The sequence below is a fragment of the Anopheles aquasalis genome, chromosome 2 (genome assembly GCF_943734665.1).
Source record: "Anopheles aquasalis chromosome 2, idAnoAquaMG_Q_19, whole genome shotgun sequence".
Classification (NCBI taxonomy): domain Eukaryota; kingdom Metazoa; phylum Arthropoda; class Insecta; order Diptera; family Culicidae; genus Anopheles; species Anopheles aquasalis.
This window is the reverse complement of record NC_064877.1, coordinates 35,665,001-35,692,500: the sequence shown is the minus strand read 5'-3', so window position 1 is coordinate 35,692,500 and position 27,500 is coordinate 35,665,001. Positions and strand designations below refer to the sequence as shown.

The 27,500-nt window shown below is 50.5% G+C and overlaps 3 protein-coding genes across 5 annotated transcripts in view; 2 read left to right on the top strand and 1 right to left on the bottom strand.

Annotated features, from left to right (window-relative positions):
* The first annotated feature begins 10,480 nt into the window (after window positions 1–10,480).
* Window positions 10,481–11,623, top strand: LOC126570409 (S-formylglutathione hydrolase). Its single transcript, XM_050228149.1, has 2 exons — window positions 10,481–10,615; window positions 10,678–11,623. Exon 2 carries the CDS (start codon window positions 10,680–10,682, stop codon window positions 11,529–11,531), a length of 852 nt encoding a protein of 283 aa, XP_050084106.1. The 5' UTR covers window positions 10,481–10,615; window positions 10,678–10,679; the 3' UTR covers window positions 11,532–11,623.
* Window positions 11,598–13,129, bottom strand: LOC126570408 (presenilins-associated rhomboid-like protein, mitochondrial). The gene is made up of 5 exons (XM_050228148.1): window positions 12,997–13,129; window positions 12,705–12,924; window positions 12,336–12,633; window positions 11,935–12,257; window positions 11,598–11,869 (listed from the first exon to the last, which is right to left on the bottom strand). The coding sequence occupies exons 1-5, from the start codon at window positions 13,044–13,046 to the stop codon at window positions 11,678–11,680; spliced, it is 1,083 nt and encodes a 360-aa protein (XP_050084105.1). The 5' UTR covers window positions 13,047–13,129; the 3' UTR covers window positions 11,598–11,677.
* Window positions 13,130–13,466: 337 nt separating this feature from the next.
* Window positions 13,467–27,500, top strand: part of LOC126571859 (uncharacterized) — a 14,619-nt gene continuing 585 nt past the window's right edge. Inside the window, exons 1-6 of one of the 3 annotated variants that reach the window (XM_050230699.1) lie at window positions 13,467–15,249; window positions 16,724–16,833; window positions 16,966–17,098; window positions 17,222–17,426; window positions 17,528–17,761; window positions 18,090–23,685. In XM_050230699.1, coding sequence (XP_050086656.1) covers window positions 14,594–15,249; window positions 16,724–16,833; window positions 16,966–17,098; window positions 17,222–17,426; window positions 17,528–17,761; window positions 18,090–21,413 — 4,662 coding nt within the window. In that variant the 5' untranslated portion in view covers window positions 13,467–14,593 and the 3' untranslated portion in view covers window positions 21,414–23,685. The other 2 variants (XM_050230698.1, XR_007607930.1) reach the window with 2 other exon arrangements.

The following is a 27,500-nucleotide window of genomic DNA, read 5'->3' as shown; positions in this document are numbered from 1 at the left end:
CAGCAACACGGAACCACGGAAAGCGCGCGCGTTCAGTCTTGAGCGCTTGAAATTTGATTACATTTTAATTAATACGAAAGTTAAATATTTAATTATCAGTTAATTAAGGTGAAATTATGCTTGGCTACCGGGGCACCGTGCCTGTCACATGCGCGCCAAACCGGAACCGGAGCTTATCGAGCTTCGCTGCAACTGGTGGTGGTGCCCAGGGAAAGAGGTGGATGCAATTATGTAAAATATTTCGCCACCGATGCTCCGATTACTGCCAGCATGCTGCAGTGCTAGTGGCACTTGGCACACGGAGAAGATGCTCGCTCGTTCGAAACGGAAGCACCCATCCTCAATCTTCTCCTGAATCCGTGGTTACCGGAATCTCAAGTCGGTGTAAGGTATTTCCGATTAAAATTCGATTTCCTTTCTCTCCTGCTGCTGGTGCAGCGGATGGTGCATCGCCGTTGGCACGACACGAGCACAAAACTTTCGCAATAACAGCTTCTGGTGGGGGCGCCAACGCGGACATTTACAATCAACAAGGTCGCGGCGCGTCGCATCGTGTCGCTGCCACCCTAACCACCCATTTCGGTTTCGCGCTGTTTTCTTCCGATCTAACCGGCGTGGTTAATGGCTCTAAAACCTCTTTCGTGGTGTGGCCCTTCAGGGGCAACGGTTGCGAACAAGGCTGACGCTGACGACGAAACAATTCCGATCCCGAAATCCCGAAGAACTCGATCCGTTCCACCACCGTACGATAAAGGCAAATGTTCCGCTCCCTTTCGAGCAGTGCCCTTGGTGACGACGGTGATGATGATGATGATGATGATGATGGTGGAGATGATCGTGGTTGCGGTTGGGCAAAAAATGCAATTAAAATCGTACTTGCTGTAGAGTATTCGCCCCGCTCGCAACACACACCCATACACACCGCCGCGGACTTCCAGATGATCTTCATTACCTTCGGGGCGCTTCTTATTCTAATGAAGTGAAATTCCCATTCAACTAGAGACGCGCCTTTGGCCGCTCCCGCGGAGAAGGAGCGAAGCCGAGGACGTGGTGCCTTGCTCCACAACACAACCCGGGGCCCGCTGGTATGCAAACTTTCGGAACCAAAAGAATTCCACCGAGGACGTTGTCGCCAGCGCGATCCAGCGACAGCGCGAGCCGCTCGTGAAAGGAAATGAAGTGAAAAGGGGGGGCCAAGGGGTGGCCAAGGGGAGCGAGGGGGTGAGGGGTCGGTTTCGCCACAAATCGCGTCTCGGTCGCTCGCTCGTATCACTTCGGCAACCATGAATGTGATTATGATATCAGCATTGAATATTTAAATTAATTAAATGAATTTCTTTCACTTTACCGTCGCGTTTGCTCGCCTTTGGCCATGCTTCTCACATCGTTCTCACTCTCTGTCTCTATCTTTCTTCCTTTTCATTTATTCCTAGCGTGTGTATGTGTGCTTCAACCCCTTTCTTCTGTCCGCTCCTCTGCGGGTCGCTTGTACCGTGTTCGTAAATGACATTCCAGCACGGAGCGTATCGTGGTCGGTATTGCTTTGCAGCCGTGTTTTTTTTTCGGCGGTTTTTTTGCGGCCCTGCAACCTCATTTCACATTCCTGCACATTCCTTGCACACATCTTGGTCTTGGTCGTGGTTCATGAATATTGAAAGTTGTTAAGTATCATCACTTTCTCATACCTTGGGATTTCAACAGCCACCCCATTCCCCGCCAGACGGTACTGCAATTGACACCCTTTCCCTTCGAGCGGTCGTCTTGCATGTGCGCGTTCTTTTCGTTAAGCAAATCGGTGCGGAGTGGTACGGTGGTGACATCGACCGTCGGCTTTACTCATCGCGTGCACCGTACGCATCGGAGAACGCTGGTAATAATCGTTGCCATCGGATGCAGACGGATGGACGGTGGTACTAAGCAAAGCTCTTCGGAAGTGGCACTTGAAGTGGTATATCAGCCGCGTAGAAGCGGAACGCAAGAGCCTACTCAAGTAAAGTAAAGCAATTAAATTTTGTCTCGAAAGGCGCTTCTTTCGGGAGGTCAAATTGTTAGGATTTCATTTAGTAGCTACAGAGAGATTTAAAACGAAGACAGCGAACCCGCGAGACTATCTTTACTTCATAAAATATCATAAATCTTTGATTGAGTAATACTCTTATTTAGTGTAGGATAACATATGGTAAAGAACACATTTTAACATATTTTTACAAGAATAAATAATATACATCAGAGAAATAACATCTTTATCTTCATTGAGAAATGGTTCGTAAGCTTTTTGATGAAACCACAGAATCTTCCAAGTTATACATTTCACATGCAACAAGAAGCCAACAGCTATAAAATCTCAATAAAAACGAACTAATAACATGCTAAATCACAACGTTTCATTCACTAAATTAATGAGTTTCAGTGTAGTTATTGATGAGCAACAAATCGACCAACAGAAGCTATTGCTTAGTAATGAAAATTCATGTTAAGAAATTTTCTCAACGATGGTCAATAAGCAGCAAGTGTTGGAAACCAAATATTATACAAGCCTGCAGCATACTTTTAGCATACATATACAAGTAGAAACGCAAATTGTAGAGATTTTTTTAAGGAAAACATGGAAAGCAACCCAATTTCTTGCCTCGAAATAGTTAAGATCATCCGTTGTGCTTACTAATTGCCGTGCACCTGTCATATGATAAGAAATCATGACCTCAGAAACAGGAATCAAGTACAATCGAGGGCTTCCGTAAAGCATTGTCGAACATAAACACTGCAAATCACCAGATAATTGTATACAATTGATCTAACACCCATTCACCATCCCGGGAATGCCGTTAAATCATTCCATCAAAGATAGGTTAGCTCCGTCCGCAGAGACGACGAACGCTGGGCAATAAAAAGGCTCTCAGATAAATCCGTCCTCCCAGGTCGATTAACTCTAGGGCTGCGTAAACAAACTCCAACTGTTTGGCAGGACAGGGTGCCACGAACTCCTCACACCCACCCAAATGGAAATGCAAATACAGCCAGCGCAGCAGAAGCACTAGTTAATCACAAACGATGCGCGCGAACAAATAATCTAGCTGACAGGCAAACTCTATCAATTGTGTATTTACCGCCTCGGTCTCGGTCTCCGCAATCGAAACAATTCTCCAGAGAGCTCCTGACACCACCAGTCGCTGGATGGCTGGTTGGCTGGTTGGCCGGCTGGCTGGCTGGCAGGGAAGACAAATGGCTCTGCAGGAAAAGTTTGTCAACTTCCTGCCAGGAAACGTCCTGTCCCCGTTCCCATACACAGCCGGAAAAATGAAATAACATAAAAAAGTGCCCGCCACTCGGCTCGGGGAACAGGGAACCCGGGGCGGCGTAGCCCGGCCGACACCGTTACCGTTACCGGTCTCGTTTGCCATCGCTAAAGTGGTTCCAGTGAATTTGATGTAGTGCTCAAGTTGGACGTGTCCGGTTGCAGGAACGTTTCCCGTTTGTGTTTGTGTGTACCAGGCGTACCCCCAGCACACCCCACCACGGCCACCACCTGGGCCGCACCGTGCCTAAATCTACTGCATATTTTATTCATAAATCATCCAAGTGATGAGAATTTTATTTGTTGAAAAAATTTATCCCCCAAACGTGATTCAATTTGCATAGCACGTGAGCGCGTATGAGACGCGGACGCTGCGACAAGGACGCGACGCAAGTTTGCTTCAATGTTGCGCGCCCCGCCCTCGGCCTCGCCCTCACGTGGAATCCTCCCACCAATTCCTCAGCAGCACAAGGGCAGCACGTCACGTAAAAGATTTCCACCGCGAGGAGCACGCAAGGGGACAGCAATGGGAAGCACTTCGGAGACGAGGATGCCAACGGAAATCATACGGCACCACCCCGAAATCCAGTAGCAAACCCACGGCTCACGTCGGATAACCGCTTCGTCTTCATCCCTCTCCCTCTCTCTCTCTCTCTCTCTCTCTCTCTCTCTCTCTCTCTCTCTCTCTCTCCCGCGCTCTCTGCTCCGGTGATGGACGGACTGACTGCTGGCTGGCTGGTGCCTCCTCGAGAGGGCCCCCGGTGACCGATGACAGAATCAAGGCACCAAGACCGACGACTCCGGCTCGGCATGCGACGTGAAAATGGGAAATGATAAACTTTTTCGATTTGCCAGTCATTTTCTAAACTTCCTGCCTCGCGCCCCGTCGTCCGGGAGCCCGATCCTGGCACCAAAGACAGGTCCTCCGAACGTCGAGTGACACCAGCGAGAAGGAATGCCGGGAAGCGAGGGGAATTAATTTTTCAAATCGAATACAGCAAGTCCTTTTCTATCGGTGCAAACATTCTCAGTACCAGGGCCACTTCACCCCCGGGAACAGAATTGGAATCGGATTAGAATCCCTTAGTAGAACTCATATCCCAGCCAGCAGAGGAAGAAGAAGGACGTTGACGTTTTATGACAGAATCGGTGTGAGCACACGTCAAATGGTTCCAAGTTCCGATGGAGTAAATCCTTCAATCGTTGGGTCAACTCATTTACACCGAAGCACCCCGGCCACCCCGTTCCCGGTGTCGTCCCGGCGAGTCCTTCAGATTGTTTCGTTCAATTTCCATCATCACAGTCCCATCGACCTGCGATTGCACACGGTTAAAGATTCACAACAGCAACAGCAGCAGCAACCGGGATGAAGCATCATGAGCTCATGTCCTGTGATCTCCTCTGTCTCCTGTCTCAAGGATCATACCGGCCACAGTCACCACGGTGCTACGATGCTACCGTAAAAACACACATACACAGCCACTCTTTCTACCCGATGCAGGTTCTCGTCCTTGGTTGCCATCTTGCCCAACCTCATGCTGGCATGCTACCGACCAACGATGGAAAGACTTTGGAAAATCAAAAGAACCAAAGTAGCCATAGGGGGGGAGCTGCCAATGGGAAACCGAAAAGGGAAACTACTTCACTTCAATCCCATTACTCGACCCAGAACTGTCCCCACCAGCAACCAGCAACAGTCGTCTGCCGCCCCTGAAGGTATGTTGGCACCAGGACGGTAATGCTGGTATGGGCCCGGGGGTATGTCTGTTTGTTCCCTTTCAAGTGGCTCATCATCCTACCATGCAGCCGATTTCGATTCTCGGCTCGGTAAGTGCATGTGAGCTGCCCTTTTACCGGTGCTTTTGGACGGCCATAGTAGTGGTGGTGGTGGTTGATGGAGCACCCCAGAGCTTGAGGTGCCTTTGATAGAACGAATTAATGATTGCTGGCCGTTCGGGAACGTTCCAAGGTGAGGCATGGTGGTTCCCGGTCGGAGGACGTGCGAGGAATATGGAAAATTCATCCAATGTTTTCACCGATCAATGCACACCGTCCTCTCTCTCCCTCTTTCTCTCTTTCTGTCTGCCACATTTATTGCCCTCAATACGGACACGGAAACCTATCATCAGCAAAACTGGCAGCCAATCCGTCTGTAAGTGTCCCAGCAGCTCACCTTCCATCACCGAGCGAGGAGAAGGGTCGGCTTGGAGCAATTCAATACTTCTTCAGGTGTAATGCCCGGTGCTCCATTTTGTGTACACGAAATCAAATATTTAGAAAACAAACCCGAGTGGTCATAGCTCCGTAGACCGCACCCAACCGTACCAGTTGCTACTTCATTAACTTCAACCTTCATCGATGAAAGCATTAGGAAGGCTCACCTCAATCGTTCCCGTAGACCAACTGGACAGCAGAGGAGTTCCTGTCGATATGGACGGTCGGTTATCGGTCTGTCACGAGCTCAAGGATGTCCCACATATGACACCATATTGCCGGATCATGTCCGACAACGTACGCATGCATGATGATGCACTGACCGAGGTGTCGGGCTGACCCGGGAGAATGATCCATTAGTATGACAAATTGATAGCAAAACTGCATACATTAAACTGGACACTATTTGGTCCACCGCTTCTATGCTGCTGCTATCATTGCAGGAATGACGAACGACGAGATGAATAACCCACTTCAAAACGTTCCAGTTACGCTCCGACAAATGTCTGGCAGGCTGGCAGCATCTTGTTGCTTTTTTTGAATAGATAACGTCCCATCTCAATTGGAATTGGCGTCTTCATCGTCGTCGTTGTGTGCAGACAAAGTAATATCTTTGATTGTATTCGTTCGGCCTTCCTCGTCCTGGTCGTCGTCGAGAAATAAAAACTCAATATCATCTGGCTGGCATCTCTCCGGGGCCAGGGGGCCGGCCTCGGGCCCATTCAGTCAGTTGCTTGTGCGTCACCGTGCGTCCACCATAAAAAAAAAAACGATGGAAAGGATCCCGGGGTTGTCCCCCGGGAAACGCACAATCGCAATCGCAAGGAATCGTGGCTCGTGTGGCCAGGGGTCCGGTCGGCGATTGAAGGAACTTCATTAAAATTCTAAACGCAAGCCAGGACCGCATTGACGCCACCAGGGACCACATCACCCATCCGGGCAAACCATTCGGGTGCGCCCGATAGCGGCCATCGCTAGCGGCAAACGGATGGACGGTGGATTTCGAAACTTTTACAGCCACAACGGAGCACCATCTCGCCGGTTACGCTGCCACCGTCATAAACTGCGGAAGAAAGGAACGGGAAAGGAAACTTCACAACCTACGCCATGCCAACGCAACAATCGGTCGGCCGGCTGGAAGGAGCGAGGGTACAAGGTTTCATCTTTAAAGAAATGGTTCCCGGGGCCTGTTGCTAAACCCTCATCAACTCGTTTCATGCGCGTAGCTCACATAAATATACGGCAAGAAGGCCCTCGTCTTGGCCGGTCGGTCATTGGAACGTTCTCGGACATTCGTAAGACGGAAGCCCTCTGTGTGTTGCGGACCTCGCGTATGGTTTGTCGATTTGTTGATTTTATGTTTCGGCTTTAACAGGCCCCTGACTTCACGTCGGTCACGCATTCACCATTAGAACGCCGGAAGGCCGGCTGCCGGACAGTTGCGCCCGTGCGTTGTAAGGTCATGCCGTGCACCATAAAACCGGAGAGTCCGTTCCTCCTCCGGAGAAAGCGACTGAATACTGGGACAGAATGCTGTCGGTCGCCCCATTGGTCCTCAAGTGTTCCGGCAGGCAAGTCAACCCTGCTGGTGCACTCGCACGGCTCAGTCACTGTGTATGGCAGATAAAAGTACTCATAAACCACGCAACCGTAAGATTAGGACGGTGCTGCACGTGCACCAAGGTACAGTACAGCTACAGGACCTGCAGGAACGCAGGGAACGCCGGGTTGGGCACAACTCATATCCTCAGCGCAACACACACCAAGGTCACACCACCCAAGCTACATCTTGGCACAGTCCGTTTCCATACGTTTCCATGATCGAGATTGCGTGCCGCTGGCGTACCGTACCGGGACCGTAAACTTGTGCAGAACTCCTTTCGTACTCCGCCAGCGCCATTGTTCACCCCTCCCGATGGGGACGTGACTCCCTCGGTGGCGATTAAAGCGAGTCCCACGAGGGATTTCGACGACAGAAGCAACTGAAAGAACTGTCGCCCCCGGGGGCCCTGGTCGCCTTCTTCTGGCGCTTCTCATTAGATCATTCTGCTTTCTCGCTTTCACCATCGAGAGCGCTCCTGGAAGAAGGAAAGAGTGTCACTCGCGCGGTTTTCGGCGGATGGCCATTATTTTAACTCCAGCTTAACCAGACGAAGGTGAAGGAGTTCTCGCGTGACCCTTTGCTGTAGTGTTGACTTTGGCAGGCCGAAACGCCCATAAAAGCATTAGTTTAATGGTGAAAATGGTGCACACTTTGCTGGATAAGACGCAGCATCGTAAAACCGTGTTGTGGGGAGAGAGTCTGGGAGATAGTTGTTTACCAGCATCTTGACACATGACCCCTGGCACTACGTGAACTTCCGCCTTCCTGTGACGAACCTACGCCCGGTGACGGTGGTGCTTTGTGCCCAGATTAGACGCTCTGCCCACCGAAGGATGTGACACACGGCGAGCGCGCGATGAAGCAAACACATCCTTGTGGTTTTGCCAGTTTGGGCAGCCGATACACAGAGAGCGTGTTTGTGGGTGTGCTTGAGTGTGTATGATCAATCCTCTCCCCCCCCCCCCCGCAACGCCAACACCGCCAACGCTGGCAGGTAACTTTACGCTCCGTTGCGTGAAATAAAGGCACGCCAAATGTGTAATGAAGCGCAAACGACCTGACATCATATCAACGAAGAGCTTCGAGAGGCCGCCCTCCGGTACTGTACCGTTCCGGATGGCACCGTACCGTGGCCAAGTGCCATTGGTGTGAATAATACAACACACTTTCGGGCTCGGGGTCTTTACTGCATTACCGTGCTGCCGCCGCCGTGCTGCCTAGCGAGAGCACGATTTGCGGCCGATAGTAGAAGAAGAGCGCAGGGTACGTATGGCGTGGTTTATCCCCCCAAGCTGGCTGCTCCTTGGCCCTTGGAGTGTAGAGATGCGAAATGGATGAGTGTTAGTAGATGCACGAGCGGGGCTAGATCTCCATATTGTGGTTTGTGTGTTTCACTTGGCCTTCCTCCTTGGTATCACAAACTTTGATAAGCTTCTACGCAGGGTGTGCTATGGGATGGCAAGACGTTATAAGCCATTTTTAAGGTTCATTCCTCCTGTTTGAAGACCCATGACCTGACGAAGAGTTGAAAGAAAATCTATATTTACATAAATTTAAAAATAACTTTCAGTTAGTGAAACTGCTCCTGACATTAGCCTACGGATATTATCCTGCTAAGCCTATAAAAAAGGGCCAACTGACCTAACAAACTGTTTGTCCACATACTTGCTGACAGGACGCGTTCGCCTTTATCACCAGAACTCCAGGCACCATAAGGTGTCCAGTGCGTCATCCCTCATTCAATCATTGGACAACCACCTTCATCGCTTCGCAGGGACACGGGTCGTGGCAGTGGCCGTGGCCGTGCCGTCAACATGCGCAACCCCGCTCAACACCGTACGCGTAGTGCCTATTGTGGCATTGTCCGTCCAAAAAATCGTCAAAACCGCGAACCGCTGACCACGAGCGAGCGGTCACCGGCCAGAACCGTGCCAGAGTCAATTAAAATGCAAATGAGCGACTGGAATAAAATTCTCCGCAATCAGCGCAGTAGTGGCGCCGCGCGAAAGGGAGAACCCCGTGGTCCAAGATGCGACGCGATCCTAATTCATTAAAGGTCCAAACACACCGCAGCACACGGGGTTGCCTTCCGGCGCAGGTGTTTCCTCGAATGACCCCACCATATGACCTGTCATTCATTAGCTAATTTGAGCATACAGCGGGCACACCGTGGGAGAGGTTTGCCGATGGCGTGGGGCTGTTGTGCTTGTTGCGCCTGTTGTTTGGGGGCACGTGATCGTGGCCTTTTGGACGATATTGCTGACCATTGAGAGCCAGCTCGGACTCAGTACACGTTGGGTCATTCATTCATATCCACGAGGGAACTTGAGCTTGCTTGCTGCTGCCACCGTTGGTACATGATTCATTGCCAAATTCTATTCAACTGCACGATAGAGAAACCGTAAACCTACCCACGCTGTTTCGTATGCTTCTTCATTAGAATAGTACTCACATTGAGTCCTTTTTTTTCTGCAACCAATGAAAGGATACAATAAGAAGCATGTGGTTAGCTTCTCAGATTGGAAGAGTAATAACAGCCCAATGGATGACCATTACTTGCTGATTCTTCCACTGCACCGCAATTGCAAGGGCCATTGTTCCAATGGATCTCAATTTATTTAGCCATCCCTAGGAATTCAATTAATTAGCATCAATAGCATGAAAAATCCGAGAATTCTCATTTTAACTAGCCGCAACCAACCACCTCAGACAATGTCTCGTGTTGGTTGGTGGAACATTAAGTGGGTGCACTTGCCTTCCATTTACTGAACTCAGGAGGACCTTAAGCTGAAGTGCAGCAAACGAGATAATGGAACTTTATTTTAATTGGCATTTGTGCATTTTTCTGCGGCACGTTTTGCTTCCTTTCTCTTTTGCGCAATATTGTTGTACACTCTTATTGGGCTTTTCGATGGAAATTAGCATCGATGAATTGATTCACCAATCAGATTGATGGTGCACGTTGAAGTATCATGAAGTATGATCCAAGATTTATTTTAGCAACACTCTATGTCCTCCTTGAGTATTGTGAAGTATTTATAATTAAAAAAAAGGCCTTTAATGCCTTTAAGATCTTCCGGCTGATTTCCGCCGCTTTCTCATCAAATAATGATCTCTGCACCAGAGAGCAGTTAAAAATAACACGTAATTAATTTAATGTATGTTTAAAAAGGACACCATTAACAAAATCGCGGTCTTAAGTCTCACGGTCTTACAATTGTACGGTATTTGGAGATAGCCACGTGGGCTTTTTGCTTTAATCCGAATTTGTCGGTCATAACGGAATCATCGAATTTAAACTGCCATTGGCCGTATAAGTATTGGCAGTATAATACGATTAGAGCAGAATTAACAAGCCACCGATCTGCCGTGTTTGTTTGCCTAGAGCTCCGGTGTATTTTCCACCTCTTATCTCTAGTCTGGACGCGGAGGAAAGTGATAGTGATAAGAAATAAGTTGATAAATTCGCGAGACACCGGTTAATCGAACAGACCCTCTTTCCGGTAAGTTTTGAGTGGAATATTTTTGGCAAATCCGCCCTAAATAGTTCTATCTTCTCCCTCAGCCATGACCGCGATAACGCTCGTATCGTCGAACAAAGTCTTCGGCGGCCTGCAGAAGGTGTACTCGCACCTGTCGAAGCAGTTGAAATGTGAAATGAAATTCGCAATCTTCCTGCCTCCGTCCGCGGAAGACCGCAAATTGCCGGTTCTGTTCTGGCTGTCGGGACTGACCTGCAACGAAACGAACTTCATACAAAAAGCCGGCGCGCAGGGGTACGCGGTCGAGCACAACCTGATCATCGTTTGCCCGGATACGTCGCCACGGAATGTGGAAGTGCCCGGACAGGACGATTCGTGGGACTTTGGATCCGGTGCCGGGTTCTACGTAGACGCTACGCAGGAACCGTGGTCCAAGCACTACCGCATGTTCAGCTACGTGACGGACGAGCTGGTGGAGTTGATCAACAACAATTTCCCGACACTCAAGGACAAGCTCAGCATCTCCGGCCACAGTATGGGCGGTCACGGTGCGCTGATTTGTGCGCTGAAGAATCCCGGACTCTACAAATCGGTGTCGGCATTTGCTCCGATCAGTAATCCCACCAAGTGTCCGTGGGGCGAGAAAGCCTTCGGTGGTTATCTGGGCGCGAGCGACAAGGAAGAATGGAAGCGTTGGGACGCTTCCGAGCTAGTGGCCGGTTACAATGGTCCTCCGCTGGAACTGTACCTCGATCAAGGCTCGGAAGATAGTTTCCTCAAGGACGGTCAACTGTTGCCCCAAAATCTGGTCGATGCTTGCCGGGCTGCCCAAGTTCCGTGCGTGTTGAATATGCGCGAAGGGTACGATCACAGCTACTTCTATGTGGCTTCATTCATTGGCGAGCACATCGCCTACCATGCGAGGCATCTGCAGTAGCGCAGTAAATACCTTCAGTGCCTTCTAGATGATCGCACAAACGCATGCTGCAATCAATCGAATTGATGAATAAATAAATGTTTTGCATTTTATTCCTTCTTTTTTGCTTAGTCATCGTCCACTGTCCACTTCTCGTGAGGTGGGGGTCATTTTTTGGGCGGGCCTCTCAACTCGTGCCAGTAGCCAACGAAACGTTCCCGAAGTGGCCACAGGTTCTGGGCGCCGAAGTAACACCAAAACAGGCCAAACGTCGCTCCGCCGAGATGGGCGGCATGATCGAAAATTTTCCATCCCATCAATATGCCCGCCAAATCGATACCCATTATCACTTTGATTGCCTACAAAAAAAGGAACCGATGGTTTATTAAGATCCGGTGGCCAACAGGCTAGCTTTTACACTTACCGCTCCGGCAGAGAATGTGTACATCGGAAGGAACAGAATACTAAGCTGTGTGTCGGGATACTCGCAGCAAACATAGGCCAACACACCCATGATGGCACCAGAGGCGCCCAACGATAGTCCCGGTTGCCTTGCAACCGTCTTAAATACGTGGCTAGCGAACGAAGCAATCACACCCGCACTCAGATACATTCCCAGGAACTGTTCCCGGCCCAGTGTCGCAACGGCAGCATGGGAAAAGCTGTGCAGCACGTACATGTTCGCCATGATGTGCAGTAACGAGTAGTGGCTAAAAGTGGACAAAAACATGGGCCAGCAAACCGCCTCTGGTAAAGGGGGAGGAATGCATCGTTAGTAACCGTGGGTCAAACAAAATCCCCGGAAGGGCCTTTAGCATCGCTTACTTGCTGCCGGGTTGGAGGCAAAATAGCGGACCATCGTTGGTGCGAGGCTCGGTATTCGCCATAATCCGTACACAATCGCGTTAAGGGCGCAGATTGGCGCAAAAACTCGTTCACCGGGCGACAGTTTGTTCCACCAGTTGGTTACCTCCCGACGCCACTGGTCCACCTCCTGGCGCTGCTGTTTCGCTCGCTCCCGAAACCAATTCAAACTCAGTTTGCTCCGTAGTGCCTGCATCGCACGAGACCGTACCGTCTCATACTCCCAGATCGTTACTCCGACGAAACTGCCCGTCGTAAACTGGAACCGGAAGGGGAGAAAATCGTGAAAAGGAGGAAATCGTTCATCAGTTCCTCTCCTGGCTAGCTTACCGCCACGGTAAACAGAAACGATCGCCAGATGGTGGAAGGATCAATGTAGCCCGATTCTATCACGATTCCCTGCACCTGCGTCGGTACGATCGTTTGCTTTGGAGCGAACGATTCTGCCCGCGGGTTGCGGCCATTGCGTGTGTACCGCAGTATCGCCAGCTGCCTATCCGTACCGGCAGAATTCAGTATTTTGCGAGGATATTGAATCAGCGAGTGGCACCTGTTCAAAGCAAAAATGAAAACGAGATTTACCAAGGGCGTCTGGGAGGAATTCCGGGCACACCTGACCTACCTTACGAAGGACGACGGGATGCACCGGGAACTTAAGAGCTGGAAAACCATTTTCAACAATTTCTCGCCACCGAATTTAACGAACGTTCCCGCCCGGCGGGTGGCCTCGGGCGTGTTACACAAGGTTCCGTCAACACCGGACGACCCGAGTTGACCAAATTTGGTGCACATTTCATGCCGTATTCATGCAGCAAGCATACAAATGGATGCTCATTGTGGTTCATCGTCATCGCGAATTTTCGCTCTTTTTGGTGTTTTTTGTGAATTACAGCAACGGAATCCCTAATTTAACGAGAATAAACGTAATTCCTTCTCATATAGAGAGCATAATCTCCTCTGTAGCCTCTCGCTTTTCCCCGCAGCTGCTGCGGAAACTGGCCAGAGGGAACAACACCGCAACAGCTGATGCGCCCTCCACCCCCCCGGGACCAGCTTGTCACAGTGACTTTTCCTTTCTCTATCGTTCCAACCTCGGACTCGGCCGTTCGCTAGTCAAATCGTCCTTTTCCGGAGCTAGTTCCATTTTTCTCCGGTCCATTTTTCCTTCGTGCCACCTCGCCCGTCGATCGTGGCCACTTCCGTCGCTGTTCCGTCCTCCGTATCACGGACCTTTGCCCCCCCCGGGCCAGCTACAGGAAGTGCTGCTGCGTGCGCTCGAGTTTGACTCCCGGAGTGCCTTCTTAAACGATCGATCTCTCCCCTTCCGTCCTTGATCGGTTCTGCCCTGTCCAGCCAGCATCGTGGTGCGTTGCCGTTCCGCAGCTACGAGACCGTTTCGATCCCCCGCGGTCTACTCCGTGCCTCAGCTCAGAATCTGGTAGTTACGGAATGGCCAAGTGAAGTGGTCGCGGGATGGTGTGATGTGCCGTGCAGGCGAAGTGCGTTCGGATGTGTGGCCACCACCAGTGCCACCAGCAGTGGCCGAAGGCAAGAAGGGGTCTAATGAAAAGAGTCTGTAACGAGCGACCCCAACAGAAGCAGCAACAGCAGCACCGTCCGGAGGGTAAAAGGTTCGCTCGCGAGGCCCGTGCCCTTGCGGTGCAACTTTGGGAGGCATGAGCAGAGATTCACGTTCCAGTTTGGCCGCCCCCTCCCGAGTGTGAAGCTGTGCTTCTCAGTGCGTGCGTGTTTCTTTTAGTGTGCAAGCGTGTGATATCGTGTGTACGTGTGCACGGTGTGGTGTGGTGATTGTTCACAGTATGCCACCAATCGTCCGACGGTGGACGACGTCCGTCGACGAGCTGCTGGTGAGAAGCAGAGCAAAAAAGTTAGTGTCCTGTGCCCAAGGAATCCAAGTGGCCCTCGCTTCTCCTATCAGATAAATCCGTGCGTGGTGTTGTGTGTTTTCGAGCGGGTGTATGTGGTATCTGTTTTTTTCTACTTTACTTTCAACTCGACGGTCCCACTCCCGAAAATTATCGTTCATTGCTCTCCAAGCACCGGCGGCGCCGTCACTTTACACGGCTTACGAAATCAAGTTTTTTTTTAAGTTTTGGACGGCACCATCGGCATCTCGCCGCCTCCCTCCCTATCCACAGTCCAAAAAGTAATCGGCCGGCGATCGGCTTACGAACCGCATCGCATGCGAACGGCGGATCATGTCTCAAGCGAACTCATTCCAGCCGTGGAAACAAACGCTCCCCGTCGGTTTACCGTCGAACCTGGCGTCGGCGATCTTCGGTGCAGGCGGCGGTGCAGTAGGCTATGGGAAAATACCACAGCCGCAGCCGCAGCCGCCTCCTTCGATACAACAACCGTCGTCCGGCACTGGCGCCTGTCCGCCGTTGCAACCTTCCCCATCGCCCTCATCGTCCTCGTCGTCCACGGCATCGTCAACCGTTCCGGCACACGGTACTGCTGAGGGAGGCCGCCGCGAGATGTCCCTTCTACCAGGCGCTCCAACGCCGGGAGGGCCACACAGTGCTGGATCCCTGGCGTCGTTTCATTCCACTGGCGGCGGCGTTCACAATGGGACGGGAAGTGACTTTCTCGCTCAGGTGGCCGTCAACAAGCTGAAGCTGGGCAAACTGAACACCAGTTATGAACTGACGGCCGCGGCCACGGCAGCAGCAGCAGCAGCAGCGACAGCCACCCCGGGTGATGATGGTGGTGGTCTGCTCGATCTCGGCTCCGATCCGAATGTGGCGGCCATGCGTACACTGCTGGCTAATGCGGCCGGTCAGACCGGAACCGGACCACTCGGGGACAAGGAACGGGAGCACCAGATACAGCAATTATTCGAGAAAACCGTCAGGTAAGCCGATCGTCCATCATTTCCATAGAAACTACTCCTGGGGCTACTGTGTATGATGGCTGTTGTTGTTGGCTATCGATTTGCAGATATATTTTCCCTTGTCTTTTCCAAAGACAATCTCCTAGACGGCGGTCTGAAGCAGTGTTTGCTTTGTCTGAAGCGATAAGGTAGACGAAATGGTTATCGTCTTGCGAACCTGATAACATACCGATTCGATCGTCTGGTAATCTGGGTAAAATTTGGTTCCAACGAACTGGAACCTGTTGTTGGTTATCCGATAACCGTTGCTCTCGTTTGTTGCAAAAGTCAAGCACTCTTCGAAATTTGCAGTTGGAATGGTGTATTCGTATGTATATAAATTCCCATGATCACCTTGCACAATGGCAATAAGATATCTATAAATTGACAAACATTGGTTCAACCTTACCTCTATAAAGTGATCATAGTTTAAAAAGAAAAGCAGTCGATGTGTCACTATCGATTCCAAGGCTCGTCGGTTTTCGCGATCGTGATCTTGCAACCCTCCCCCATCTCTTGAACTCCAATGGCAACTTTCCAAACGCAGCAGCAGCAGCACAAAGCACTCCACGGGCACGGGCGCTCCAAAGACCGCCTAGCCCAAGAGGAGCAGACTGCCAGCAGCGGCAGTAAACGCCACGCGAGGCGCATGAAAAACAAATCATCGCATGTTATTATCGTTATCGGGGTGCCTCGCGAGCTTCTACACACCTTATCGGTACGGGCCTCTTCTTCTTTCTTCTTTTTCCCTTTCCCTTGATCTCCGGGTTTGTTTCTTCTCTGATGCGTATTCTCTCTGCCGTGCAGTGCTCGGTCTCCGATGTCTGCTGCTGTCCCCCGTGGCCGTGATTGATATTCCGATTTTGTCCAGCGCGCAGTTTTCGTCTCCCATTCCCAGTTGATCGCCATCATCAACATCAATTTGCAACATGTATTTTAACCGGTGACGCAGGGGACGTCTTACCGGGCATTAGCCATCACGCGTTAATAGAATCACGATCGCTCGAGCGCGGCAATTTTAATAAATCCTCCGTTCATTGTTTCAAAAATCATAACAATTCATCAAATGCGTGATGCGTACAACCGAGAGGTTCAACTAATCCCCTGTTCCCACCAAATGCAGGCTTCGTTTGGAACCATTCGAACGGAGCCTCACGGACCCAGTCGCCTTATCGCTAGCGATAGCAGCAGCAATGGGATGCCACCACCAGCACTGCGCGGCTATCGCAGGTGTGGGGTGTTTTGTCCCGAGAAAGAAATAGACAAAAATATCCATGGCCTTTTCGGAGCATGGCACGCGGGGCGGCACATTGAACCGAACGGAATTTCTGGATTGAACCGGTCACGCAACGGGAACAGACACCCTTATGCCAAACACCATCCATCGCTTCAGTTTTATGCGTCATCTCGAATGATAACGAGTGTTCTTGCTTTCTTTTTCTCCCACCATTCTTAGTGACAACACCAAGAAGCAGATCGTTGAGATATTGGATAAGATTTCGGTTCTGCGGCCCCCGGAACGGTTGCTGCTTTATCTGCGCATGCCCGGAGGCTACCCCGAGACAGGTATGTCCTTTAGCAATGCAATTCCCTGGCCAACCTTAATCACAAATGCAGGAGATCGCTTCGAAGAAGTTGTAAGGATTAATCACGAACTATACCGACGGTTGTGGCACCGCTTTCCTTTACTAACACTAGATCCGCTGCGGCAATCGCAGAATCCGCTGGGAACCCGGCTTGAGATCAACCACACGATCAATTGGGTCCGTTCGCATCTGGAGCACGACCCGAATGTGTCAATTCCCAAGCAAGAAGTGTACGACGATTACGTGTAAGTAAGAAGAGCGATGCCTGTGTTCGTTTCTCGAAGGATCGACTGATCGCTCAATATGAGGAGACCCCTCTAATCGTCTTGGTTTGTCTCGATGTCTGTGCTAACAATCCATCCATCCAGGGCGTACTGTGCGAGGATCAATATTAAACCATTGTCAACGGCCGACTTCGGGAAGGTGATGAAACAGGTGTTTCCTGGCATTCGGCCACGGCGACTTGGCACACGCGGACATTCCAGGTACTGCTACGCGGCCATGCGCAAAGCAACGAAACTCCCGACACCTAAGCTACCCGATCTGACCGATCCGAACGGTGGCCCTAGCGAGGTACGATTGGCCATTATGGCCCGGTTGGCCATTATGTTTCCTGACTGTGACATTTCCACCAAAACGACCCATCGTGCTTTGTTCGTCTGTTTTTGCAGCAGAAAAATGGCGGCAGTGGCGGCGCCGAAAGTGCGAACCTTAGTGACGAGGAGTCCTGGAAGGTGATCAAGACGTGGGCTGAAGCGATGCTACCGGCGTGCTTCGGAACCATTAACGATCTGGCGGCGTTCATTGCGAAGAACAACCTCAACTCACCGACCGGCAACACCGGCAGCCGGCAGCAGCTCCAGAAGAAGATTCTTCAGCGAGAAATGAAGGAGAAACGGAAGCTCTCGGTAAGACATTCCATTAAACAACGGATAGGAGAGTACTCTTTGCAACATTGTACGACAGCTGCAACCACAGCAGCAATGCAAGCTTACTATCTCTCTCTGTCTCCTTCTCCCTCTCGTGCTTGGCGAATCACGCGCCACAAAACGTGACTGCACGTGGTGAGCCCCGGGTGGCGATCGAGCGAGCGAGCGAGCGAACGTCACGACAGTTTAAGCGCCGGTATAACTCATCCACCGGCGCTGCCCCTACTGTTCTATTGGAATGATTTTGGACTGTCGTTTTCGTTCATTCCTCACCGATATTTCTTCCCTTTCTCTTCATTCTCACCAGGCGGTGGCACTGAAAAAACGACGCAAGAAACGTCGAAGAACCATTTCCACCAGCATTAGCGAGGCAGCGTCAGAGCTCAGGAACGGCACACCGGAAGCAGATTGCAACCAGCAGCCGGAAGCGTTCGGTTTGCCAGGAACCGTAAGTACAAAGCAAACAGCTACCATTGGCCAGCAGCAGCAGCAACAACATCTTCATCCGCCGTCTATGGTCGATCATCAGTTGCTATTACAGCAGCACATGATCAAGCGTGAACAGCAGGACTGTTTGGATGAGGATAACAACAATACCACCACTAGCGGCGCACTAGGACCCGGTGCTGCCAGTGGCAAGCTGCTGATTCTGCAACGCCAGCAGCAGCAGCAGCAGCAACAACAACAACAACAACAACAACAGCAGCAAAGTACAAATCTAAACTGTGATAACAGAAGCGACACTGGTGCATTCGAATCAATTGGCAAAGAATTGCTGGCTGCTGCAGCCAGCTACAGCGGCGAAGCTCAAGTACACGGTCAATCACTGATGGGTCCGACTAATCATCTACCGCCAACACCACCGCAAAGCCTGCAGCAGTCACAGTTGATCCATCAGCGATTGCTCGAAGGTGGAGAAGAGATGCGCAGCCCCCAGGAGCAGCCAAGCTATCTGGCGAACGTTTACTGCAAAAAGGTACGCCAAGCGCAACAACTAAAAGCCGTACAGCAGCAGCAGCAGCAGCAACAACAGCAATTACAACAGCAACTACAACAGCAGCAGCAGCATCTAGCCCCACCACATCCACTACACCAACAGCAGCTGTTCTTCCCGAACCGGCCAGCGAGCGCTAGCAAGCGGCAACTAACAAACAGTCTGGGTTACGCGAGCCGTCAGAAGCGCTTGAAGCTGCTACAAGCGCGCCAGCAGCGTTCGCTCGAGTCACAGAACAACAGTGCCCCACGGTACGACGAACAGGGCAATCTGATTCTGATCGAATCGCAAGATCCGAGCCGGGACGAGTTCATCATACCACGCGAACGGGTGATCAGTATTTGCAACATGGACAAGAACGCACTGGACGACTATCTGAACTGCGATGATGAGGAAAACTCGCAGGATCAGGACCAGGAGCTGCTGAAGTACTTCCCTCAGGAGGAGGACGACGACACCGTTCTGGCGAACGTCCAACCTTCCTCGGTTGGGCTCGGTCCAGCGACACCAACGTCCAGCACGGCTCAGGACGCGGATACTACCACCGGTGGGTACGGTGGAGCCCTGGGAGACGATTGCGAAGAGAAGCTCGTCCAGATCCGTATGATCCTCCAGAAAAACCAATCGAATCAGAACAAGCAGCTGCAGCAATCGTTGGCAGAGGCCCAGCTAGCGAATGCATCTTCTTCAGGATCCTTTGCGTCCTGTACTGCTACTGGCTACGAACATCAGTCAGCAGGGATAAGTCTTCCGGCCGGTTCGGCTGCTGCTTCACTCGCCATGCTATCGCAGCGTCACAACACGCACGGCGGTGCTGCGGTGTCGGTACCGGAACCATCTGGTGCCACCGGTGGGAAACAAAAGTTTTGTGGAACGCTCGATCTGAAACAATGCTCAGCATCATCCGGCGGAGCAATTGACGGAGGAACCGGTTATGAGCTCGGTGGGGGCGGTTCGTCGTCGATGGTGCTACAAAGTCCAACAGCTCGTCGTAGAAATTGTAGCTTCGTACCGATATCACAGCCGAATTCGGGTGGCAAACAACATCTCCATCAACAGCAGCAGCAGCAGCAACAGCATCAAACGCCTAATGTAAGCCCATTCGTTAGTCCTCGCAGCACCCCGATCCATAGAAAACCACCGAAGGGACCGATGAACAGCGCTCACACACTAAACATGTTGGAGGCTAAACTCAATCATCAGTTGCAACAGCAGCAGCAGCAACAACAACAACAGCTACAGTCCAGTGGAGGACCCTTCCTTCAGCAACATCTCCATCACCAGCAGCCGCAGCCGCAGCAGCAACAACATCCGTTCCGATCATCCGGCAGCGTGTACATTAAGAATGAGCTTCCGGCATCAGCACCACCATCACCTTCGCTTATGCAACCGTTTCGCTTCATTTCAAGCATGGGCAGCACTGGCGGCGGTGGTCTAAACTGTGGAGCTCTCCTATCCCAACCGACCGCTTTCCAACCCATCGCTGGTCCGCACCAGCAACAACTTCAAACTGCCAACATGCATAGCAGCACCACAACCACTACCACGCCCGGTGGTCTATCGATGTCGCTCGAGTCACGTTCGAGCAGTGTGCCGCTGTTACCGAACTATGATAGCTACTGCAACTCGAGCTACAACTCCGTCTCGCAAACGCCGGTACCGTCGGAGTACGACGACTTTACCGATACCGGCATTCTCGACATGCTCAACGAACAATCCTCTTCTGCCCAGCTAACGTCAACCTCATCGATCAAAATCGAGGACGCCGCGGAACTATCGATGCTTCCTGCCGATCTGCTCGATCAACAGCAGTCCCTACAGCAGCAGGAACAAGATAGGGCGGCCAGTTCCGGTGGAACTGGAGGCTTCTACTCGCGTGGTGATGGCAGTGGAAGCATTTTTAACATCATATCCCGTTCCGTGCCTTCCACGCCTTTGCCAATGCTTGGAGGAGGGGGAATGTTCGGTGCTACGGGTGGTAAGTTGGGTGCAAGTTTCGCTGGCAACGGTGGAGGAACCCTGGTCGGTGGTGGTGGTGGTGGTGGGATGGGATCGCGCGGAAGGTCTATGTTTGAGCTGCCAAAATCGGTCCCCTCGACACCGATCATGCTCGGTGGTGGTGGCGGCGACGGTAGTTGCCAAGATATACCACGAATGTTCCAGTTCAGTCCTGAACCGTCGCGCGATTTTCTTATCAATGGGAACTCGGTCGATCGAAGCAAATCGTCCTCGGCGGCTAGTGCTTCGAACTTTTACTCTTCGGCACTTGGCAATGCAAGCGTTGGCGGCGGTGGTGGCGGTGGTAGTGGTGGTTTGACCGGAGGCACCGGTCTTGGCATAGCTAGCGTGAACACCGATGCCAATGGGAACGTGGTGAGTGGTTCCGAGATGACATCCCTGCCAACGCGAGTTGGTGGTGTCAGTGGTGTCAGTGGTGGTAATGGCGTCGGATCTGCCTGCTCAATGCATTCAACGGGTAGCGGCAACAACCACCATCATCCCCACGCTTCCAGTACCGTTCCGGAACCACCGACGACCGATATGGCGAATCTTACCGATGGCATTGAAGGACTATCCAGCGATCTGGATGCCGTGACCGATTCGATGATCGACTCAGACATTCTCCAGAATCTTTAACTGCAGACAGACAGACACTACTGCAGCTCGTGGGGGCTACTGTAGCGGCGCAGTTCATCATGCGCTGTGTGGCGCAGTACCGCAGGCGGCGGCGCACATCAGCAGTAGCAGCGTCAGCGACAACATTGTAGCTACAATGTGTGGCCGCGCCGTTGGTTGGTTTTATTTGTTTGGTAATTTATTCACCACGTGCCATCAACTGTGTGGTTGAGATTGTGTACCATGGGTTGAAGGAGAGAGGATACTTGGTGCAGGATCAGGTCCGCGGGGGTGTTGTAGTGCTCGCCAGCAGTAAGCACACCAATCCATTATTGGACTATTAGTTTGGCTGAAAGCGCGTTCTTTCGCTCCCATTCTCTCTCTCTCCCTTTCCGTCTCGCTGTCTTCCTTTCTCCCTGTTTCTCTCACATAGTTTCTCATCCCAGAGCACGGGGTGCAGCTTGTGGCATCAGAACAATCACCAACACACGTGCCACGAGACACGGTCACACGCACCACGCGCAGCAAAGACACGCCGCGCCGACCGCAGCGCGTTGTGACATTGGCCTTGAAAATGGTGGCCACTACAACACACTACTGCACACCGGTCTGGCTTGCCCATGACACTTGCCTATCGATTGCACTGATAGCGTCGGTGTCGGCAGCGGTGGAATAGCAAAAGCGATGCATTTTCCACTCTTGGCAAGTAAATGCAGCCCCCAGTCGGGGGGGGGGGGGGATACCAGTAGGCGATGACGAAATGCACCATCGTTGCATGGGACGCGAATAGAGCAACCACATGTACCGTGTGGCGATGTGATTGGCCTGCTGCGGCACATGGACACTACAAGCGAAGAAAGCGATGGCGACGATGATCTCTGAGATGGTGTTTTCCTTTTTCGCGTACCGCTATCCGACGCTCGTTCAATGTTACTGCTAGCGGCACGAACGACGCAATGTTTCTGGTTTCATATTAGCTGGTTTCGTTTGGACAAGGTTTTGGTAGTCCAGATGATCGGTTGAAAAATGATATGCCTTGCAATGCTTTGAATGCATTAAAGATGGCGTTCGATCTTTTAATTCCATAGATGTTACCACTTCGCCTGATGCGATACAAGCTGTGACTGTTATGCTTTTTTTTTTCTTGCCAAGCACAAATAAATGATTTTCAGTAGTAGTTATTTTACATTTTGTTTGACCAACTTTTAGTCATTTGTGATCAAATCACTTGTAACAGTATTCAGTTGTGAAGATTCAAGTGATATTGTGAAGATTTTCACAACTGATTCCAAAATAGGCACACAAATGAACTAAGTTAATGTACGAGCCTGAGCAATGCTCTCAGACACAGTGTGGGATTCTCACCTACTAAACCATTAGCTTAGTTTTCCGTAACCGCCCTGCTGCTGTATTCCTTTTTCGAGATTCTCACGGGGTATGCGCTTCATGAATAGACATTATTTTATTTATACTGGACAGACACACGTAATGCAAAAAAGCTTCTAACCGATCGTCCCGTCTTTCGGCGTCTGGCTAGTTATATTTTTTACCAGCCTACTTGATCAATGGCAAATATGTTACTCAGGTCACGTTTCTCAAAATCAGCTAATCAAAATCATGACACTAAACTGCGCGTATATTGTTATGCTGTGGGATCTTTAAAACGATAATCGAATCGATCGATTTGTGAAAAAAAAACGTTACAAACGTTAACCCTATGAACATCAATACAAATGGTCAATGTAAGCTGGGCGTACTTGTCTGCGAGTAATGGTTCGCCTATCACTGTTTGCGAGATTGCGCAAACTAGGCCCTTATTCAATTGTTAATATTCAGCTGTTAAATGGCGCGGCAACAATGTGTTGGATGGCAGCGTGTCATTCATTTATGAATTAGCATAGAAAAATCAATAACTTCCTCAAACCCTGCTGCAGGTTCTCCGGCGCCTCCGTCCTCCATGAACCGAACTACGCCCCTGGATGGAGACAAGGCGAGCGGCACTTCGGGCGCAATGCCAACGTGGACACACACGTGCCCCCTCGTCGAGATTGCCACAAACCGGTATCCCGATTTCATGCCTGGAACAATGATCGCACAAGTTTCTTGCAAGTCTTGAGTGTCGCTAGTCTCGAGAACGGTCCAGTCTAGTGATCCCAATCATGTGGACTTGGTTATCTCATCCCCGTTTGCGACACGATTGGAATGTCCTCGCACTTGAGTGCGGTAGTAGAATCCGGCAGATTGCGATCCTAGAACTGTCGTTGCGAATTCCGTTCCAAAAGCTCTCCTCTCGGTCTGTATGCATAAGCATCTGTAAACCTATTTCCAGGGAATCAGGAAAAGACTATCCTGCTTGTAACGAAACTAATCTTAAATGTATTGCAAAGTTGGTTGATGTTGTGGGTGTCGGTTTCAATACGATCATTTCAATATTGGTCGAACGTAGTTCATCTTTTCCGACTCTCAAGGTGGCGGAAGTTTGCTGCTTACAAGACCACGGATTTGATAATCGAATGAACTGAATATACGACATGGCCCGTGTCTATGTCGCACGCTATAAGCCAGTGTGCAGAGCTGTCAGCGGCTGCTGGTGGGTTAAACGATTTTAATTGAACGTAAACGTTTCGCCTCGGTGTACGACCCAAGTGTCCGATTGAAGAAAGTGTGATGACGCACGTTATTGACGCTTCAAGCGATGTTTGCCGGTTTCTGCCGCACCCCCCGGACGCAGAGCCCATCATCAGCCCTCTATCAAGTGGTCAGCACTTGAGGAATGACTCCAGCTCCAACCTCCCTTTTTGGGCAGTCTTGATTGAATTGCTTGAAGCTTGAAAAGCCGCGAGTCCTCTCGGGAGTGTCACGTCACGTGTCTTGATCAGGGATTACGGGGGGACGGTACGGTTGGGCTCGAGGAGTGAAAGTTGTTGTTGTTGATCGTAAGTGTGAGCGCCGCAACTTTGTTATCCAGAGGGCCGTGTTGTGGGGGGTAGGGAGGGTGCATGGTTGTGTGAGGGTGGTTTATACTTCTTGGCAGCATCCGTAAATGGTTTCCATCTTGTTAGCTATAGTTTGTCATAGAGAGAAGGCCAGAGACAGAGAGAGAGAGAGAAGGAGAGAAAAAGGGGGAATTAAAACGGGAACGGCAGAGCGAGAAAGTGAGAGGCCGGTTGTGGCAAAAATAGTTTACCAACGCAAACGCGCGCGCGCACACACTCCCCCCAAAACCGTCGTATCTGTTGCGGTTGGTGCAACTGCAGCGTGTCAACGATAACGTCATCACAAGCCAGTGCTCCAGATGCACCAGATGGAACCCGGCTTACGTTGTCCTTGAAACAGTATCGCCAGTACATCGACCCAATATGCATATAGTGTATGCAACCGCGCGCGCACCACCACGCCACTGGCTGTTGGCACATTATTGTGTAACAAACGACGATGATGATGATGGTCACGCACGGGCCAGAATCTGCAACTCCCTAGGGTGCTGCACACGGACTGTGCGATGGTTTGGACCCGGGAAAAGAAGAGCGTGACTGAAGCTAAAAGCATGTCCGGTGTAGACACACTTAGGCTCTAAGGTCTGCGGCTGCAAAGTGCTGCTGTGCTGCGAGTGGTGTGTTAGCTGATAAGAGAAGATTAATCTATTTTGCCCCGGGCCGCGTGGAGAAGGCTGTCGGTGTAACGGTTTGCATATTACTGCCCCACACCACCACCGACTCTTTACATTTCGATCACGCCAATCGTGCACGTGATGCGGTGATCGCGGATCCGGTGATACAGGGAATCTTGAATTCATTTAGTTTCAACCGACGACTGACAACTCTTGGGAGTTGGGAGTGTAGCAGAGTTTCCCATGCTCGAAATTGGAACTAGCAACAGACGCAAACTATTTTCTCAGATCTATTATCTCACTGAGTCATCTAGCGGTAAAGTGCAGCAGCAGCAGCAGCAGTGTATTGATGTCTTTCCACGCAGTGCGGTACTTGTGCGTCAACCGTCTGGAGCTGATCGATTACTGTTTAAGTGAGAATGTGCCCTGTGAGCATCAGAAGAGCCGTTTGCCTAACGCCGCGCTTATCAGTCACGACAAACTTGCGCAAAGTGGCACTATTTTGACCAGCGCGACCTCTCTTTGATAACGCGATTCCCCCGTGCTATATGCTTCCCTTATCGATGCCCTGTGGCTGGCTGGCTACAATGTTGGCTATCGTGCGTCGAATCAGACGTGTTGTTTGCAATGTAAACTAAAATTTTATTATTTTTCGTTACTGATTGCGCGACGATGAGAGGGAGGCGATAGGAGAGAGCGTGTGTACGATGTTCTACCAAAGGCCCGATAGAACAGAAGAACACGAGTATCCTTTGGAATGATTGATTTGAAATGGATTGAGTTTGCGATTGGGTCGTTGGTTCGATTAAACCGTAAATCACATTAGGTACTTTTGGACCGAACCGTTTTGCTTGGTGGCACTGGTAAAGCGTGGTAGAGTGAAACACGGTGGAGAGACTACGAGAGAGAGAGAGAGAGAGAGAGAGAGAGAGAGAGAGAGAGAGAGAGAGAGAGAGAGAGAGAGAGAGAGAGAGAGAGAGAGAACGAGAACAACTGACGAAATCGTGAATCAAAAACAGTAAAACGTTTGGCTGCAAAAAATTAAAATGAGATACGAACGAAACAATTAGTATTCAATTAGTAAGCGTCAACAGAGGGAAGCCAAATTTATCGCACATTTTATGAAGAAGAAAAAAAAACAAGCTAAACACCGTGTATAGCAAAACGTCTAACGAAAGGTTTACATCTCGGACCAAAAAAAAAACTAAAAAGGAACTATTTACACAGATTAGGATACTCTAAATCAATTCAATTCAACACCGAACAACACGTATGACTAGGGGAAATCAAGTGCTAAAACAAAAGGATGAAGAAGGAAGGTAAAACATAAACACAATTTTAGGAAATCAAATTTTGGAAAAAAGGACGTGAAAGTTGGAGCAGAAACAAAGACACAAAAAGTGCTTTTAAAATTATTTTTAGCCTCGAAACCCCTTTAGACCCGTACGAATTCTGATGCATTTTCGGTGTGTATTTGGAGCGCAAAAAAGGGCCAACGAGAGCCAGGACAGAGAGAGAGAGAGAGAGAGTGGCACTGCGACAAGCAGTTCTGAGCGTATTTGATAACCCACAATCAACAAGATTAATCCCACCAACGAAATAATGACCAGCGAGGAAGGGGAGAGGGAAGCCGTACTGTGGCTGACCGATCGACCGAGACCTATTGCGGCCACCAATAGGGCTAAGGGTACCACCAAATGGCTGTCGCGAATGCGACGAACAAGAAGTATCATCATATGCATATACGCGAGGGAGAGAAAGTGAAATGCGCGCCAGAGAGCATAGGTGGCAGAAAGTAAGTAGTGGCGCCAAACAGGTTAATCCCGGTGTGGCCGGTAGTGGCCGGGACCTTTCTAGCGGAGCGCCAGCATCACCAGTGCATGCGCATGTCAGGATATTGTGGGGTATTAAAGCTAAGCCATAGAAGCAAGCGCACATTTCCGTGCCGTTCTCTCCGACCCGATGGTTAACGACGATTAGAGACGACACGTCGTTCGTTCGGGTATTACCATCGATAAATCACCCCGTTAGAGGATGATCCGCGTATCGTTATATTAAGCAGTAACACAGAAAGTGCAAATTAATGATTAAGTGTTGAGTTTTATTGTGAAATTTGTGCAAACGATACGTTTGTTTGTTTTCACCTTTTGTTATCAAGCTCGCGTGTCTCCGTACGGAAGCAGAAGAAGAAGAAGAGGATTTTAGAAGACCAAAACCGAGAGCGAGATGCAGCAGCAGCAGCACGCACTTTTACCACGGAAGAAAGGTTACCCGGCAAGGGGAGAATCCTGGCAGGAAAGAGCAAAAAGAGAAGGTGGAAAGGATGATGAGGAGAAGGTACGCACAAAGAAAGCCGTACATAAGATAGATAAGATATTTTAACTAGCCTGTAATGGAAGGATCACGATTGATTTCTCACAAAGTATGGCAAGCAGCAATTCTGTCCCCCCGAGGATCAAATGGAAGGAAAGCGTGAAATGTAAAACATTAATCCTTTC